The 19,243-nt window shown below is 45.2% G+C and overlaps 1 protein-coding gene across 1 annotated transcript in view; it reads left to right on the forward strand.

The window, feature by feature from the left end:
* The first annotated feature begins 706 nt into the window (after positions 1-706).
* The window catches only part of MASTL (microtubule associated serine/threonine kinase like), a 238,441-nt gene continuing 219,904 nt past the window's right edge, over positions 707-19,243 (forward strand). Inside the window, exons 1-2 of the mRNA XM_029588648.1 lie at positions 707-1,066; positions 11,233-11,370. Coding sequence (XP_029444508.1) covers positions 899-1,066; positions 11,233-11,370 — 306 coding nt within the window. The 5' untranslated portion in view covers positions 707-898. The remainder of the gene's footprint in view (positions 1,067-11,232; positions 11,371-19,243) is intronic.

Below are 19,243 nucleotides of genomic sequence, written 5' to 3' on the forward strand. Positions count from 1 at the left end.
TTACTGTATTGGCCCGAAAGGAAATTAAATACCCAAATGCTGAAACCTAGAGCAGGAATTCCCAAGCTTTCAAAGAACATGGACCCCTTTTAAGCTTCAAAAAATTTCGCAGATCCCCACACACTTCTCTTTAATTTTTGCATGCCATAACAAAAGAAATAATGAGATGTACTCCAGAATCATTCAAAACACGTAAAACTTTGATCTAATATGAATATATAGGGAGCTCAATTTCCAAAGCTATTTAAAAACTGCCCTCATAATTGAAGGTTGAGGCCATTCCATCTGCCAAGAAGCAAGTTCAAAAAGGTTCCAGGTTGGCAACTGATAGGACCTAGCAAAAAATCAGCACTAATACCCACAAGCCTGCAAAGGGAATCTGCCTGTGGAGTTTCTTTTTGAAAATTTAAGGTTGCAATACCTAAGAACTTAAAAGGTACACTTCAGCGTGAAACTGCTGAATTGGAGGAACTGAACAAAGACAATGGCTTCATGATTTACTACAACTATTATGAATTTCACTGTTATCCTCAGTTGTCAGTAGGCTATACTATAATGCTATTAACACTCCACATTGTCCTGCCTAATCCAATGTCTTCTCTTTGTTGTGCAAATATTTTACCCATCTCCTGTACAACAGGTCATGCATGCTTCAAGAAACTGATTAGTCTATAAGGTGCCACTAAACTCCGGTCATCATTTTCATCAGACTTTCGGGAAGAGGGACTGTGCAAACCTCGCCCAACGTCGCGCTCTCGCGGTAGACTGGGACCCGGCGCCTCTGACGTCTCCGGGCATAGAGGCGTGGTCTAACTTTAAACGTGTAGAGCGCGCGCATGGGGAAGCCCAAAGCCGGTGCACAGTGTTCTCTCCAGAACCGGACCCCGCGGCCGTCACCATGGGGACCGTTGAAGTGACCGAGGTGGTCGGCGAGAAGAGGATCACGGTGCCTTCGCCTCCCTCCATCGAAGATTTCGCCATCGTGAAACCCATCAGCCGCGGCGCTTTCGGGAAGGTTTACTTAGCCAGAAAGAAGACGCAGGAGAGCAAGCTGTATGCTGTCAAGGTGAGTGCCAGAACCGGGGCACCAGATGAACATCTTTATTCCTCCCTTCCCCCGGCAAATACCGAACCGAAAACAGCGTCTGTGTTATAGCCCCGGCGCTCCAGGTAACATCCTGCCAGATCGCAAACATCGCTTTAACTTCATACCAACTCCAGCCCCCTCTAGCTCTCCTACGCCACGTGCTACCATGACCCCTCCCCACCACCGAGGGAATACATTTAACACAGCAGTGCACGATTTCTGGGGCTGTATTGTGTCCTGTATAGAATGTTATGCGGCCCGACCCTGAAAACAGAACTTGATTGCCGTTTAATCATCCAGTAAGAAGCAACCACTGTTGCTTTACTCCTGTAAAAATCACTCTATTCACTCTGAAAGTCTCAAGAAAAAAAAAAAGCAGCTACTCCTGCGTTCGCTCGGCGAGTGCCCTCTGCCACCGCCTGGGCTGGCTGAAAGGGCGCTGGTGGCGCGATCGTGTGTTGTCGGCCCTTCCCCAGCCTGTAGCGGTAACCGTCGCCGCCTTCCCTTTTTCGGTGCTCCGCGCACTTCTTGGCTTTCTCCGGCGCCGCCCCATCCAGAGCTCACTCGGCCCCCCCCCTTGTGCCGAAGCCTCGATAGGACGGAAGGCGGAGAAACCCCTCTTCTCTCCTCCCTGCCTACCTTCCGGGTCTCCTGCCGCCACAGGGATTGGTCGGTGAAAGTGGAAACGTCACCGGGAACCCCTAAGGGCCGAGCCGCTGCAGAAGCAGTTTTCTTCCCATTGAAGGCTCTTCTATATGGAAATGGCAGGTGCCTGAGGTGCTACTCTCCTCAAACCGGCTGCTCCTCCTCCTGCTGACTCTGGTGGGGCAGGAAAACTGGTTTGCCCCATCCGCCCCTTTCCCCTTGCTCCCTCCCTCTTTACTCCCCCCTCACCAGCATTTAACTGTACATACGTGCACTTGCCTCCTCATACTGTAAATAAGCTTTCATATGCTAATTTCTTAAGTGTACATGCCTCCTTAACATTGTTTATAAGTTCATTTGCATATCTAACCCTAACTTGAATGCAAAAAGTTGTAATTCTGCTGGTTGACTCTCCTCTATTGTATTTTTGCATATTATCCAGTTAGCCCCTTCCTCGTTCATTGTAATTTCCTTTCTCAGTTACTTGTAAACCGACATGATGTGTCCTACGAATGCCGGTATAAAAAAGTGTTAAATAATAATAATAATAATAATCTGATTGAGTTGGAAAACTTTCTCTCTCTTGATTTTCAAACCCTCCTTCTTTCCGAAATCTCATCTGGTTGATATGACATTTCAGCTGTCTAGGATCCTACTAGTCAACTGGGAAACTTTCTATGTAAGGGGGGGGGGGGATGGGACGACCCTAAAAACAAGGGATTTCATCTGTGGAAGGGGGATTTTAGAATGGGGTGATTTTTATGGAAAGGGGAGGGTTTTGGGAAAGGGCATGAGATGTTGACATTCTGAGCAAGGGTTCACTGATGTTGCTCTTACAAAGGGTAATAGATTATAGAAATAGAATTGTATTTCTTCTCTTATATTTTAATTTTTGGTTACTTAGAAGGTAAAGTAATTAGAGAAACCTTTAGTAATTAGAAGCTGTCAGAGACAAGCTCAGCTGCACAATCCAAAACCCCCTCCCCTCTTTTTCTAGAAATGTGCTTTGAGACAAAGAATAGTGTGTGTATTCTTCTAAATCAAATGAATAGATAAGAGCAGGAACAGGCTGGCTGCAGGAGCTCCTTGAAAAAGCAGGCAGTGATTAAAACTGAAGAGAATTGAAGCGGAACACAGGCAGGGGAGGGAGTATGTGAATAACGATTGTCAGAAAGAAAGGTTGGAAGGAGGCAAGCAGAGATCAGACTGTACCCCTCCCCACACCTGGCTTTAGTAAGGGCATTTACACATATACACAAGAGAAAGGGGGAAGGGAGTCAGGAACAGGATTGTACAAGCAGAAGGAGCTGGGATAGGACATGAGTTTAAGCAGGAGACCAGCACCAGTCAGCTGCATGGACAAAGGGGTTCAGTAATTGGCTACTGGACCCCGAGAAGATAAGGGTATAACCAATCGGGTAACAAGGGGGATGTAAAGAAAAGAGGTGGGCATGAGCTGGGCATCACCTGGACAGACAAGCTAAGGAACAGGGGAATGACCAAAAAAGGGAATTTGTAAAAACACAAAGGGAGTTATTGGGGAGAGAAAGGGGGCTTGCTTAGGCTGAAAATGTATAAATTGAAAGGCACAATGCTGTGAGGGTGTGCCTACTTCTGATATTTATTGTTATTATTGGGCTGTTGGGGGTTGGCATGTCCAGGGGGTAAAACATTTGAAAAAGTTGAAAAATATTTTTGAAAGAATTAAAAAGTTTGATCTATTACTGATGTGTTTGTGATACGTGTTATAATGATGTATGATATGTGACATATATACAATGTCTATCTGGTAGGTGGGGATAAGTGCAATATAATAAATTGTTTACATTTGTAAAACAAAAAAAAATTTTGAGTGTATGTATTAACAGAAGTGAATAGATACATTTAAGGAACATATAATAAAATGTTGTTTCTCTTTAAAGTAGTTGGGAATAAGACATGTTGTTTCCTAGTTAATGATTCCCATAGTGGTGTTTAGTGTTAGTGTGGGAGGGATCAGGTAGATGCTCTCTTTATTGTTTGCCAGATTAGGGTCTCCAGCTATAACAACATTAACCAGTTCAAGTTAACCAAGTTATACAAGAGGCGGTGTGGCGATTTTATATCCGGGATGGCATAGAGTCCAACAGGATAAACATCCTGCATGAGACTAAATGCAAAATTGAATCTTTATGGGTAGAAATCCCTTGTGTGTCGGGGAAGACTATAGCGATATGAGTATACTATCGTCCACCTGGTCAAGATGGTGAGACGGACAGTGAAATTCTAAGAGAAATTAGGGAAGCTAACCAAATTGGTAATGTGGTAATAATGGGAGACTTCAATTACCCCAATATTGACTGGGTAAACGTAACATCGGGACATGCTAGAGAGATACAGTTCCTGGATGGAATAAATGATAGCTTTATGGATCAATTGGTTCAGGTTACCGACGAGAGAGGGAATAATTTTAGATCTAATTCTCAGTGGAGCCCAGGATTTGGTGAGAGAGTTAACGGTGGTGGGGCCGCTTGGCAATAGTGATCAAATCTGAATTAATGACTAGAAGAAGAACAGTATGCAAATCCACGGCTCTCGAGCTAAACTTTCAAAAGGGAAACTTTTTAATAAAATGTGAAAAATTGTTAGAAAAAAACTGAAAGGAGCAGTAACAAAAGTAAAAAGTGTGCAAGAGGCGTGGTCATTGTTAAAAAATACCATTCTAGAAGTACAGTCTAGATGTATTCCACACATTAAGAAAGGTGGAAAGAAGGCAAAACGATTACCGGCATGGTTAAAAGGGGAGGTGAAAGAAGCTATTTTAGCCGAAAGATCTTCATTCAAAAATTGGAAGAAGGATCCAACAGAAGAAAATAGGATAATGCATAAACGTTGGCAAGTTAAATGTAAGACATTGATAAGACAATGGCTAAGAGAGAATTTGAAAAGAAGTTGGCTGTAGAGGCAAAACCTCACAGTAAAAACTTTTAAAAATATATCCGAAGCAGAAAGCCTGTGAGGGAGTCAGTTGGACCGTTAGATGATCGAGGGGCACTTAGAGAAGATAAGGCCATCACTTAGAGAAGATAAGGCCATCGCGGAAAGATTAAATGATTTCTTCGGTGTTTATTGCAGAGAATGTTGGGGAGGCACTTGTACCGGAGAAGGTTTTCATGGGTAATGATTCAGATGGACTGAATCAAATCACGGTGAACCTAGAAGATGTGGTAGACCTGATTTACTACTCTTCAGTTTGTCAATCACCTGGACCGGATGGTATACACCCCAGAGTTCTGAAGGAACTAAAAAATGAAATTTCAGACCTATTAGTAAAACTTTGTAACCTATCATTAAAATCATCCAATGTACCTGAAGACTGGAGGATAGCTAATGTAACCCCAATATTTAAAAAGGGCTCCAGGGGTGATCCGGGAAATTTATAGACTGGTTAGCCTGACTTCAGTGCCAGGAAAAATCGTGGAAAGTGTTCTAAACATCAAAATCACAGAACATATAGAAAGACATGGTTTAATGGAACAAAGTCAGCATGGCTTTAGCCAAGGCAAGTCTTGCCTCACAATCTGCTTCACTTTTTTGAAGGAGTTAATAAACATGTGGATAAAGGTGAACCGGTAGATATAGTATACTTGGATTTTCAGAAGGCGTTTGACAAAGTTCCTCATGAGAGGCTTCTAGGAAAAGTAAAAAGTCATGGGATAGGTGGCGATGTCCTTTCGTGAACTGCAAACTACCTAAAAGACAGGAAACAGAGAATAGGATTAAATGGACAATTTTCTCAGTGGAAGGGAGTGGGCAGTGGAGTGCCTCAGGGATCTGTATTGGGACCCTTATTTTTCAATATATTTATAAATGATCTGGAAAGAAATACGACGAGTGAGATAATCAAATTGTTCAGAATAGTTAAATCACAAGCAGATTGTGATAAATTGCAGGAAGACCTTGTGAGACTGAAAATTGGGCATCCAAATGGCAGATGAAATTTAATGTGGATAAGTGCAAGATGATGCATATAGGGAAAAATAACCTATGCTATAGTTACCCAATGTTAGGTTTCTTATTAGGTGCTATAACCCAAGAAAGAGATCTAGGCGTCATAGTGGATAACACATTGAAATCGTCGGTTCAGTGTGCTGCGGCAGTCAAAAAAATTAAACAGAATGTTGGGAATTATTAGAAAGGGAATGGTGAATAAAACAGAAAATGTCATAATGCCTCTGTATCGCTCCAATGTGACACCGCGCCTTGAATACTGTGTACAATTCTGGTCGCCGCATCTCAAAAAAGATAATTGCGATGGAGAAGGTACAGAGAAGGGCTACCAAAATGATGATAAGGGGAATGGAACAGCTCCCCTATGAGGAAAGACTAGAGGTTAGGACGTTTCAGCTTGGAGAAGAGACGGCTGAGGGGGGGATATGATAGAGGTGTTTAAAATCATGAGAGGTCTAGAACGGGTTAATGTGAATCAGTTATTTATTCTTTCGGATAATAGAAAGACTAGGGGGCACTCCATGAAGTTAGCATGTGGCACATTTAAAACTAATCGGAGAAAGTTCTTTCACTCAACGCACAATTAAACTCTGGAATTTGTTGCCAGAGGATGTGGTTAGTGCAGTTAGTATAGCTGTGTCTAAAAAAGGATTGGATAAGTTCTTGGAGGAGAAGTCCATTACCTGCTATTAATTAAGTTGACTTAGAAATTAGCCACTGCTATTACTAGCAACGGTAACATGGGATAGAATTAGTTTTTGGGTACTTGCCAGGTTCTTATGGCCTGGATTGGCCACTGTTGGAAGCAGGATGCTGGGCTTGATGGACCCTTGGTCTGACCCAGTATGGCATGTTCTTAAGTTATCCAGTCACACATATATCCACAATTGCTTTTCAAAGAGAATACTGAAGAGCATGGCATCTCGCAGGGGTATATGTACTAGGGCTGACGTCAGATTGAAATTTGATCCGTCTCCAACTGTTATCAGGAGCACACTATACCCATTGGTCCTGAGTCCATCTGTCTACACTAAGGAAAACGAAATTATCAGGTAAGTAATTTCTCCATTATATTGTCTAAAGTCAGGCAAATTCAACCCTCCCTGCTCCCGCGGGCCTTCCAAAGTAGTATAAGCCATGCTGGCTCGCCGTCCTTTCCAAAAGAAATGGTGAATAAGAGCTCGCAGGCGTCTAAGATCTCCAGCCTTCTGCCAACAGGGAAGCATATGGAGGAGATATAAAAGCTTGGGAACTAGCACCATTTTTATCAATGCACAGCGGCTGAACAGCGACAGTGGGAGAGGGTTCCACACTCTCAGCTGCTTCTCCAAGCAGGTTATACAGGGGGAAATATTCAAGTCCTATAACATTTCCAACCGTCACGGAATCCAAACACCCAAATACCTCAATTTGTCGGGAGCCCATTGGAAGGGAAAGTGGCCATTCCAGGTAGCAGGCAGGTGGTCATTGAGGGCCAAAGCTTCAGATTTGGCGAAATTTATTTTTTACCCAGCCACTAGGCGAAATTGTTCAAATAGGCTAATAATAACAGGGACACTCGTAAGTGGCCTCCCCACAAAAAGTAGAACGTCATTTGCAAACATAGCTGTCTTTAACGGGTATCCGTCCACACTGATCCCAGTAAATTGTGATGCCTCCCGCAGGGCAATAGCTAAGGGCTCTAGGGCCAAGACGAACAACAGTGGGGAAAGGGGGCAGCCCTGCCTGACACCACAATATAGAGGGAAGGAGTCCGTAGGGAACCCATTAAGCAAAATAGTGGCGCTGGGATTACTATAAAGAATCTGGAGCCACTTAAGGAAATCTCCAGAGAGGTTATATTTCTGCATTGCCCAGAACAAGTACTCCCATGAGAGCAAGTCAAAAGTCTTTTTGGCATCCAAGCTGAGTATCAGTTCTTCTGCCTTCGGCTTATAGCTTAATGCAGCCAAGAGATGACAAACATTTCGCACTCCCTGCTGCCCATTTACAAAGCCCGTTTGATCCTCATGAATAATAGAGGGGAGAACCTTATTCAATTGGGACGCCAAAATTTTATATCTACATTGAGTAAGGATATTGGACGATAAGAGCCCACTTCCAGGGAGTCTTTACCCGGTTTAGGGAGGACAACAATAACCGATTGATTAGCAGATGCCTTAATGTGACTATCCAGCAGCATCCCAATATAATATTTTTGTAGGGGGGATAAGACAGAAAATTTCAGAATTTTGTAAAATTCGGATCCCAAACCATCCTGACCCGCTGCTTTACCCAATTTAACAGGCTGATTCAGTAAAGTCCGCGGGAGAGCGGACGAACGCCTGCTCTCCCGGCGCGCGCACCGGCCACTCGCCAGTGCGCGCGATTCTGTATTTAAATTAGGTGATGCGGTAGAAACAGGCAAAAGGAGGCGCTAGGGTCACTAGCGCGTCCCTAGCGCCTCCTTTTAGCCCGGAACGGCGGCTGTCAGTGGGTTTGACAATTATGCCGGCGTCTGTTTTCGAGCCCGCTGACAGCCACGGGCTCGGAAACCAGATGCCGGCAAAATTGAGCGTCCGGTTTTCGGCCCGACAGCCACCGGCCCATTTAAAATTTTTTTTTTTTTAAACTTTTTTTACTCTTCGGGACCTTCGACTTAATATCACCATGATATTAAGTCGGAGGGTGCACAGAAAAGCAGTTTTTACTGCTTTTCTGTGCACTTTCCCAGTGCCGGCAGAAACTAGCGCCTACCTTTGGGTAGGCGCTAATTTCTTAAAGTAAAATGTGCGGCTTGGCTGCACATTTTATTTACTGTATCGCGCGGGCATACCTAATAGGGCCCTCAACATGCATTTGCATGTTGAGGGCGCCATTAGGTAACGCGTGTCCAAGGGTGGGTTAACAGTGCGCTCTATCGGAGTGCACTGTACTGTATCGGCCTGTCAGTGTCTGGATCACAGAGTAGATTTTGTTCTCAGTTATAAGGGAATTTAAAGCCATCACATGCTCTCTGGACAGTTGGGGCCATGAAATTTCACGAAAGAGGACCTCTGCAGCTTCCAAGTTCATAGGTTTAGGGCCATACAGGGCTGTGTAATATTCGAGAAATCGGGCTGCAATAGCTGCAGGTGCAGTCTGATGCACTCCCCGGCTATTTCGAATACCAACTACAGCTGCACAGGTTCCTCGAGGGCGTATAAGGTGTGACAGAAGGCGACTGTCTCTGTTACCATGTTTATATAGCTGGTAACGATAGTACCGGAGTGATTTAGATGCCCGCTGGTGTAGTAAGGTGTTTAAAACGTCCCGGGTTCTATCCACATGGGCTTTGGCCTCAGCAGTCATCCCCACCATGTGCTGCCGCTGTCATTTTTTAGGACAGCGGTTAGCCGCAATATTTCGGCATTACACTTTTTGTTACGTTTGGCTACATTTAGTAGCACCCCTCATGACCGTTTTTCCCGCCTCCCACACCGTCGCAGGGGAGACATCTGGGGTAGCATTAAATTCTAAATACTCTTTCCAGCACCCTTGCAAATATTTATGGAATTCTTTATCCAAATATAAATCTGGATGCAGGTGCCACGAGAATGGGGGGGGCGGGCAGGTATGCTGCATTACAATGTCACTGTCACCAGGGCATGATCAGAAACAGCAATCGTTCCGATGGAAGCATCAGTCACAGTGGGGAAACACTGGACCGATACTAAAAAATAATCAAGCCACGAATATGTCTGATGAGGGTTAGAAAAAAATATAAATTCAGCATCATCAGGATGTAACACCCGCCAGATATCCAAAAGCTGAAATTCATGGCACAGCAGATTGATTCCCATCTTCTGATCTTTGATCAAAGCCAGCTTAGGGGAGCGATTGTCAAGCAGCTTGTTGGCAACCAAATTAACGTCACCGTCCACGACCAGCCGACAGTCGGAAAAATCAGTAACAGCCGCACCAAGGAGATAAAAAAGGCGAGAGAATATACATTAGGGGCATAGACATTGCAAAGAGCCAATTTCTGTTGATATAGTTGAGAGATCTTGGCAGAGTATCTTAATGTTTGGTGTCCCCATGTGCAGGTTTGGCCACAAACTGAGGTGAGAGTTTCTGCCCAGCTAAACCTGTGCACGACTTGTGATAATCTCGAACAGTAAGGCACATCAACAATTCCTGTTACCTGTTATGACACACTTACAGAATTTTTGTACTTACAATTCCTACTGAAGAATGAAGTGTCATTGTAAAATCTACCTTATAAATGGGCTCTGACCGACGGCCCGCAAATGCGCAGTAGAGAGCAGCTCTACCGCGCATGCGCGGGCGAGCACGTCTGTCAGAGCCCAGCGTGCCCGAAAAAAAAAAATGGTGCTGGGGCCGCAGGAGCGGCAGCGGTGAGAAGCAGGAACGCCGGCGGCGAGAAGCAATGTGGGAGGAGCAGTAGCGGCGGCAGCGACGACGAGCAGGAGCAGGAGGAGCAGTAGCGGTGCTGCGCGCGCGGGAGGGCACACCCCCCCCCCCCCCCCGGAGATCTTCCGTCTGCCGGTTGTGGATGATCTTAAAGGGGAGGGGATTGAGAGAGGGAGGGGAAGGTGAGGGTGTGAGGGAGGGGGAGGGGAGGGGGAAGGTGGGAGGGAGGGGGAGGGGAGGGGGAAGGTGGGAGGGAGGGGAGAGGGAGGTGAGAGGGGGGAAGAGGGAGGGAGGGAGGGGGAGGTGAGGAGGGGGAGGGGGAAGGTGAGAGGAGGGGAGGGGGAAGGGGAGAGGGGGGGGAGGGGGGAGGTGAGGGGGGGGGGAAGGGGGGAGAGAGGGAGGTGAGGGGGAGGAGGGAGGGAGGGGGGAAAGGGGAGAGAGAGGGGGAAGAGAGGGAGGGGGGAGGGGGAAGAGGGAGGGGGAAGGGAAGAGAGGGAGGGAGGGGGGAAGGGGAGAGAGAGGGAGGGAGGGGGGAAGGGGAGGAGAGAGGGAGGTGAGAGGGGAAGAGAGAGGGAGGGGGGGAAGAGGGAGGGAGGGGGGAAGGGGAGAGAGAGAGGGAGGGAGGGGGGAAGGGGAGGAGAGAGGAGGGGGAAGAGGGAGGGAGGGGGGAAGGGGAGAGAGAGAGGGAGGTGAGAGGGGGGAAGAGGGAGGGAGGGGGGAGGGGAGAGAGAGGGAGGTGAGAGGGGGGAAGTGAGAGGGGAGGGGGGAGAGAGTGAGGGAGGAGGGAGAATGAGGGGGAGGGAGTGGGAAGGAAATGGACTGAGCCCATTGTTACGGGCTTAACGGCTAGTAATTCTATAAAGAAAAAAGAAAGCAAGTATGCTCTAAAAACAAATGTTTGACTCTTTTAGACCCCGGTAGCAAAGGCTGATTTTACAGTGAGGCCTTATTAAAAGATACAGTCTTGGATATACTAAGGGTGAAATTCTTCTTGACTGTTGTACCAAATTAATTTTATAAAACCACAATACAATAAGAAGAATACTTGGTAATTATATTTACTCAGCCTGTTTTAATGTGGTATTGTATCTAATTATGTTCCCATTGTTTGCTTTTAGGTTGTCAAGAAGGCTGACATGATAAATAAAAACATGGTTCACCAAGTGCAGGCCGAGAGAGATGCACTGGCTCTCAGCAAAAGCCCTTTCGTTGTGCACCTGTACTATTCACTTCATTCAGCCAGCAATATTTACCTGGTGAGGACAATTTAGTGGTTTCAAGTGTCAGTTTGTGACTTGTAATGTAGAAAGTTGTGTCTGGTAAAGCCTACCTGAATTTAAGTCAATTGAAACAAAATCAGGTTGAATTCAAAGTCAAACCAGTAGGACCATATATGCAATAAACTCTTATGATATTAACAACTACCTTGCAGGCAGTGTGAGCTGTTCATACAGTGCTACTATCAAATTACACTTTTATTCTTACTTTCTGTACCAGAGAAGGATAAAAGATTGAATCACATACCTAATAAATTAAAAATGACCGGAGTTGGGTGGCACCTTTATAGACTAACCAATTTATTGGAGCATGAGCTTTCGAGGACAGTGACATATCTCTTCATGCATCTGATGAAGTGAACACTGTTCTCGAAAGCTCATGCTCCAATAAATTGGTTAGTCTGAGGTGCCACACAACTCCAGTCATATTTTGCCTTGCCGGATTAACACGGCTATTCCTCTGAAGATTTTTTACCACATAGCACGTAGGAATTTAAAACTGAAGGAAGATCAGCAGTTCATGGAGTCAACATCTTTCTGATTACCTAATAGTATTTTTCTGCATGATGATCTAGAGGAAAGTTAATAAAGCCCCATCTTGTGGTTCTTTAAAAAACAAAAAACCTCATTCCCAGCCCCAAGTATAGTGATCAAATCAAATTGCTGGCTTTACACTTTTCTTTAGTATGTACCTCTTAGTACTATACCCACTGACATCTTTTTCATCTTAAAATCTGTCCAGTTTAGTTTTGAACTGATTTGATTTGATATAATGTAGCTAGAACTACTACTGGTAAAATGTTCCATAATTTTACCTCTCTGTGGGCCTCTTTTTAATAAGGCATTTTTTTCCCATTCTGTATCCAAGGGAGAGGAAGTTTAGTAAATCTGGCCAAGTAAACAAAGCCCCTTCCTTCTGAAGGTTGTAAAATCCTGTTTTTCCCTTAATCTTAAAGGATGCCAGCTGGTTTTGCAGTTAATTAAATAAAAAGATCACCTGTCAGATCCTCATTGGTGTAACCCTTTGCCAAGGGGGGGGGGTGTTTCTTTCCCCAAGGGCCATAAAATATTTGTTAGCCTGGGATTCTCTCTGCAACTCCCATGGAGTGAGCTTTTTCTGGGAGAAAAGGAAATCCTTTGTGGCCCAGGTGATGGCGTGTTTCTCCTGATGTGGGTGTATCTCATAGATGCAGTATTCTCCTCGGGACAAACAGACTGGACTCAGACTGGGTGTTACGATAAAGTTTACTGATTATTTCTAAAATGTCATTCCTGTACATACCCAGATCAGTCCAGACCAGTGGGCTATGCATTTCCACCAGCAGATAGAGGCAGAGAACAAAACTTTGAGGTACTGCTATATCCAAGTGTGCCACCTACAGCTCCTCAGTATTTCTCTGTCTCCAGCAGATGGTGGTGCAAACCTGCAGCTCTGAGCTGAGTTTGGATTTCTTGCTCCTCAGGGTGCTAGGTTCAGTTTTCTGGACCATCCCTCGAGTTAGAGCCGGGCGAATGGGGGGTTGGATACCCCCGGCAGTGCTAGCCCGTGTGTTCCAGGACTCCTAATAGCCAGGGGACTGGCTCGCTCAGCGGCCCGAAGGCTCCCTCTCCGTGACCGCGGGTTCAGGGAAGTAACCCTGTTGGGGAAAGTTAAATTTTTTTTTTTCTGCTTGCTTTAAGTTTTGTTGGAAAAAAAAAAAAGCAAGTTTGCTTACCGTAAACAGTGTTTCTGTAGATAGCAGGATGAATTAGCCATGCTGTCTTGGGAACTGTCAATCGGGGCCTGGGAGTCGGAGCTTCCAAAGAGAAATACAGAGCTTTGCTCTGTGCGGCTGTGTGTGAGTTCCCGAGCAGGAAAGAGATCTCTCCTCATTCTGTGATTAAGCAGTAGATGAACGCAAAGTACGTTAGGTCGACTATCCAGGGAGGTGGGTGGGTCAGCATGGCTAATTCATCCTATCTACGGAAACACCGTTTACGGTAAGCAAACTTGCTTTTTCCCGTTGATAGCAGGGTTGAATTAGCCATGCTGTCAATGGGAGTCCATAGCTCCCTATCACGCTATGTGTTGCTTTCTTTTTTTTTTGCGTGATAAGCTTGTGGTGGAAAGTCGACCAGGTATTAAGATGTTCCAGAATGAAGTATTGTTTTACCCATCCTGGCATTGTCTGATGATTGCTGGTCCAAGCAGTAATGAGATGTGAAGGTATGAAGAGATGACCAGGTAGCCGCTTTGCAAATGTCAATGGGCTGTATGTTTCTCAGATGAGCTGTGGAGGTTGCCATTGCTCTTACTTGATGAGCACGTGGGTGCGATGCAAGAGATATATTATTTGTTGTAGCAGAACTGAATACATTGTGCCATCCAGCTGGAAATCGTTCATTTAGCTACTGGGTTTCCCGGAGCATTAGGATTGAAAGTGACAAATAACTGTGAAGCTCTTGTTTGTGAGTGTGTTCTCTCTTTATAATATGCTAAGGCATGTTTACAGTCTAATATGTGTAGTGCATGTTCCCTGTCGTGATGTGGTTTAGGAAAGAACGTTGGAAGTTCTATGGATTGATTTAGGTGGAATTGGGAAACCACCTTTGGCAGGAACGATGGATGAAGTCGTAGGGCAGCTTTATGGTGGTAAAATTGTAGATAGGGACTATAATGTACCAAGGCTTGTAATTCACTAACTTTGCATGCCGAGGTCACTGCTACCAGGAACACCACTTTCCATGTAAGGTATTTAATGTGGGCTGAGTCCAACAGTTCGAATGTGATAACATAAGTTGTTCTAATATTATGTTTGGCTCCATGGAACTGGAGGTTTGGATATGGGAGGTCGAACTTTCGCAAGACCTTTGAAATGAGATACCAGAGGATGGAGTGAAATAGGCTGGCCTCTATGTAGCCTGTGATAGGCTGAAATGGCGCTGAGATGAACTTGAACCGATTTAAGTTGCTAGGCCAGCTTTGTATAAGGTGTGAAGGCAATCTAGAAGAATCTCTGGTGAACAATCTAAGGGATGAAGGCCTTTGTTCAAATATCATGCTGAATATCGATTCCACTTGAATTGATAATTTCGTCTGGTGGATGGTTTCCTGGATTCGATTATTATTATTTTCTGTGCTTCAATGGAGATGCCCTGTTCAGCTAGGAGGAGCCGTTCAACCTCCATGCTGTCAAGTGAAGGGAGGAGTGCATCGGATGCAGGAGAGTCCCCTCCTCTTGTGTTAGGAGATCTGGTTGATCCGGCAAGGGAATCTGATCCGCTATGGAAAGGTTTAGTAGGTAGGTGTACCAAGGTTGCCTTGACCAAGCTGGAGCTATCAATATTAGCTGTGATGCATCTTGCATACATTTTTGAATTGTCCTTGTTATGAGATCTATCAGTGGAAATGCGTAAAGCAGCCTTTCCGTCCAAGGGAGGAGGAACGCATCTTGCACCATCCACTGAGGACTTGGCCAGATTGAACAGAATCGAGGTACTTTTACGTTCTCTTCCCTGCGTTTTCTTCCCTGCCCGAACGGTCATGGTCCATCAATCGCCTAGAGACGAGAGCAGTCTGCAAGGTGTTGGTGGCCTTCCAGTCCCTGGTTTAGGGGAGGATGGTTCGCGTCTTCTCAGAAAACGCCACTACGGTGGCTTATCTCAATCACCAGGGAGGAACCCGGAGTCCGGCCGTGGTGCAGGAGGCTCATCTGTTTGCGTGGGCTGAGCTTCATCTGGAAGGAATCACAGACTCTCATGTGGCAGGCGTGGACAACGTGCAGGTGGAATTCCTCAGCAGTCAGCAGCTGGACCCCGGGGAATGGGAGCTGTCCCGGGAGGCTTGGAATCACATTTGTGCCAGATGGGGAGCCACCCCAGCTGGACCTCAAGGCAACCCGCATCAACTCAGACGGATTAGTTCTTCAGCCGAATGAAGGAAGTCGGGGTGGTGGGCATAGACTCCCTAGTTTGCAAGTGGCCAACAGGAATCCTCTTGTATGTCTTCCCGCCTTGGCTGCTGATCGGACAAGTCCTGCGGTGCATAGAAGCTCATCCCGGTCCGGTAATCCTGGTGGCCCCGGAGTGGCTATGGCAGCCATGGTTTGCGGATCTGGTCTGTCTGGCAACCGAAATTCTGTTGCGTTTGGCTTATCTTCTGGACCTCTTATGTCAATGTCCCATCTTTTCGGATCAGGAGGATCGCTTCTCTCTCGCGGCCTGGCTTTTAAGAGGCGGAGGTTACGAATGAAGGGGTATTTGGAACAGGTGATTTCCACCCTTCTGCAGGCCAGGCGGCTCTTGACTTCTTCTATGGCTTATGTCCGGGTGTGGAAGGTGTTTGAAGCATGGTGTGATCAACAAGGTTTAGTGCTGTTGTCTGTGTCCATTCCTCAGGTTTTGGCTTTTCTGCAGCAGCGATTGTCAAAAGACTTGGCTTATAACTCCCTGCGGGTTCAGATTTCGGCCCTGGGATGTCTCAGAGGTCAGATTGGTGGCAGACCCCTGGACAGTCTCCAGATATAGCCCGTTTTCTGAAAGGGGTAAAACATCTTCGTCCTCCGATTCGTAAGACGTGCCCGGAGTGGAATCTCAACCTAGCCCTATGGGCGATCTGTGATTTCCCCCCCCCCCTCACCCCCACCCTTTGAGCCTCTGGGGTACGCCTCTCTGAAGGACCTCACCTTGAAGGCGGTGTTTTTGGTGGCCATTTGCTCCACTAGGCGTATTTCAGAATTGCAGGTCCTATCCTGTAGGGATCCCTTCCTGCGCATTTCGGCAGATAGGGTGTCCCTGCGTACGGTGCCTTCCTTTTTGCCGAAAGTGGTGTCTGCCTTCCATGTTAATCAAACCAAGGAGTTAACTGGTTTTCCGAATGGTCTTGTGACTCTGCTTCGGGAAGAGATCTGCATCTTCTCGATGCTCACCGGATTCTCCTTTGTTATTTGAAGGTCACAAACTCCTTTTGGAAGTCAGACTACCTTTTTGTTTTGTTTGGGGGTCTGAAGAAAGGTGAGAAGGCATCCAAGGCCTCCTTGGCTCGTTGGCTGAAGGAAACAATTTGCTTGGCCTACATCGGCAAGGGGCGTTCTGTTCCAGCCGGATTGAAAGCTCACTCGAGGGCGCAAGCGGCTTCTTGGGCGGAGTGTCAGCTGTTGTTGCCTGCAGAGATTTATAGGGCCACAGTTTGGTCCTCTCTGCATACCTTTACAAGACATTACCACTTGGATGTCAGGGCTCCGGATCAAGCGCTTTTTGGAGAAAGTGTTCTGCGAGTGGGTATAAATTGGCTTTGGTACATCCCACTGGTCTGGACTGATCTGGGTATGTACAGGAAAGGAAAATTGGTTCTTACCTGCTAATTTTCATTCCTGTAATACCACAGATCAGTTCAGAGAGCCACCCGGGTGCTACTGCCAAAAGACTGATTTACCAGGACTTAAGCCGCTGTACATAGAAAGTCTATCAGAATGCATTTATGCCAATTCGGTGATAGGAATCATGGTTTGGACCTGGGATTTTCAGGTTTGAGGCCTTATATTTGTTTTGGCCCTTGAAGGTATTTTTCATGTTCGCCCTTTTTTGGGGAGTTAAATGTTTTTTTGTCGTTTCTTGGCTTGGGTATTGATAAATACTGAGGAGATGCAGGTGGCATACTTGGATATAGCAGTGCCTTAAGTTTTGTTCTCTGCCTCCATTTGCTGGTGGGAATGCATAACCCACTGATCGCATTGTATTACAGGAATGAAAATTAGCAAGTAAGAACAAATTTTCCTATCACTTACCCACAAACTTTCCATAAATGAAGCGGTACATCTGAACGTTTTACATGGGGTTTCCGCTGGGGTGCCTGTGTCCATTTCTCCATCTCCTGGGGATGAGCTTACCACTGTTTCCTCCTCATCAGGGTACCAACAACCCAGTCAGAATAGGGATCCCCAAATCACGAAAAAAGCTCCTCAGAGTCCAAAGTTCTGTCTTTTGTCCAGTCACTTCCTGTGTCCTGATCTGGTTGGGAGTCTCTAGCTGTCTCTCACTCTGTGTGACACCTCTGGAAGAGAGGTTTGATGTTTCCAGTCTTGCACAAAGTTCTCACTCTCCTGATTCCCAAGTTGTGAGGAGGGGTGGGGGGAAAAAAACCTTCACACAATAATAAAAAAAAAAAAAAAGGAAAAATACAAATATCTTAAAGTCCATAATTCCCAAGCTGGGTAGTGTTGTCACTGGTCTTGCTTCCTTTTTGAGAGTAGAAGGATAGCTCACAGGTCTTCAGCCCCTGCTATCTGGATTGGGAGGGTTGCCCCTCTCCACAAGTATACAGGGTGTTCCACAGAATGGGAAAAACTTATTCAAAACTTAAAACCAAACTCTCTTTTCCAAAAATGAGGCAGACCCTTTTAGACAGGGAGTGTACTGATGAGGAATCTCCTCTGAATGCAGGAAAGTTAGTAGGCCCAAACTCAGCAGGGTGAAAGGAAAAATAGCTCCTGACTCTTCGTCAACTCAAAAGGACCACACTTTTAGCTCCACCTTATGCCCTTGTAATAGCCAATGAGTCTGCTCATTGGAGAGACTGAAAAAAGAATGGAAAATCCCACTAAACTGTTACTAGTCCTAATGGTAAAGGATCTAGTGGCTAACTGAAGGGTCAGTCACATTGGTCTGGGTTACTTTAGATCTGCTCTTATTATGCTTTACAAATATCTCGGCGCATCCTTTTGTATAATGTAGATGGGCACTAGTTTAGACGCTTTTTCAACATACATGAGCCGCTGTGTCCCCTCTATTAGCTTAGTTGAGTTTTTATGTGGTGTGTTCTATGCTAAAAAATTCTGGAAGGAAGGTACCATTAACCCTACACCTTGATACGTGTTACCTCGCTTTCAGGAAAAAAGCAAATTTATGGCTCTTTGGCCACACCGTCCCTTAAGACTCTCTCAGCAGAGACACTCAGTCTTTCTAACCTATCTACCTGAACTATCGAGTAAAGACTATAAACTTGTACAGCTTGTCTTCTTAGTACCATCCATTATACATTTGATTCAACTGTCATTGTAATTGAACTGTGACCAATGTACCATAACTGTTAAACATTTGATTTTTGTAATTAACATGGAAAAAGGTGGCATATCTTAAAATATTTATAGCCATTTCAATTCTGTGTTTGAGGATGAGTGTCCAAAACTGATCCCTGTATTTCAAAATATGATGTGAGAAACACCTTCCAAAGTGATTGTCTAGGATAATTCTTTGTTTCAACCCCATGTTTAATGTATGCCAACATGCACCTATGTCTGACTGCTGTTGCTGCTGCCTAGCTTTGGGTATTCATCTCAATTTATCAACTAAATACACAGATCCTTTTTCCTGGTTCTTGTTAACAAGTAATATGCCATTCAAGTATATTGCACCTGCCTTTTTTATGACCCAAGTGCAGTGTCCTCCTCTTATTCATATTAAATCTAATCTACTTGTTTGTCCATCTACCAAAGTATCAATGTCCTGTTAAGTCAGTGAGAGATGCTGTGCATTTACAAAGAGTTTGGTGCAATCTGCAAAAAAAAAAAAAAAAAAAAAGGCAATATTGTATAAAAACATTGTAAAGTTTTGGATTACCCCAACAAATGATGCAAAATTTAGTAAAACTAGTACTTCACAATACTGATGTATTACGTGGATGGTCATGTTTTTTTGCTGGCAGTTACTTCAGGCCCTAGTGACTTTTCCATCTTAGACTACATTTCCTCACAATAAGTTGGTGCTCTACATATCCCAAGATCCTGTATAAGGATTTCCATCTTAATCTGTCAATTATCCTTCCAATGTTTTTTCCTAGGGCACATCTCCACAAAGGTTAAAAGGCCTTTCATTC

This window comes from Rhinatrema bivittatum, chromosome 2, assembly GCF_901001135.1.
Source record: "Rhinatrema bivittatum chromosome 2, aRhiBiv1.1, whole genome shotgun sequence".
Classification (NCBI taxonomy): Eukaryota; Metazoa; Chordata; class Amphibia; order Gymnophiona; family Rhinatrematidae; genus Rhinatrema; species Rhinatrema bivittatum.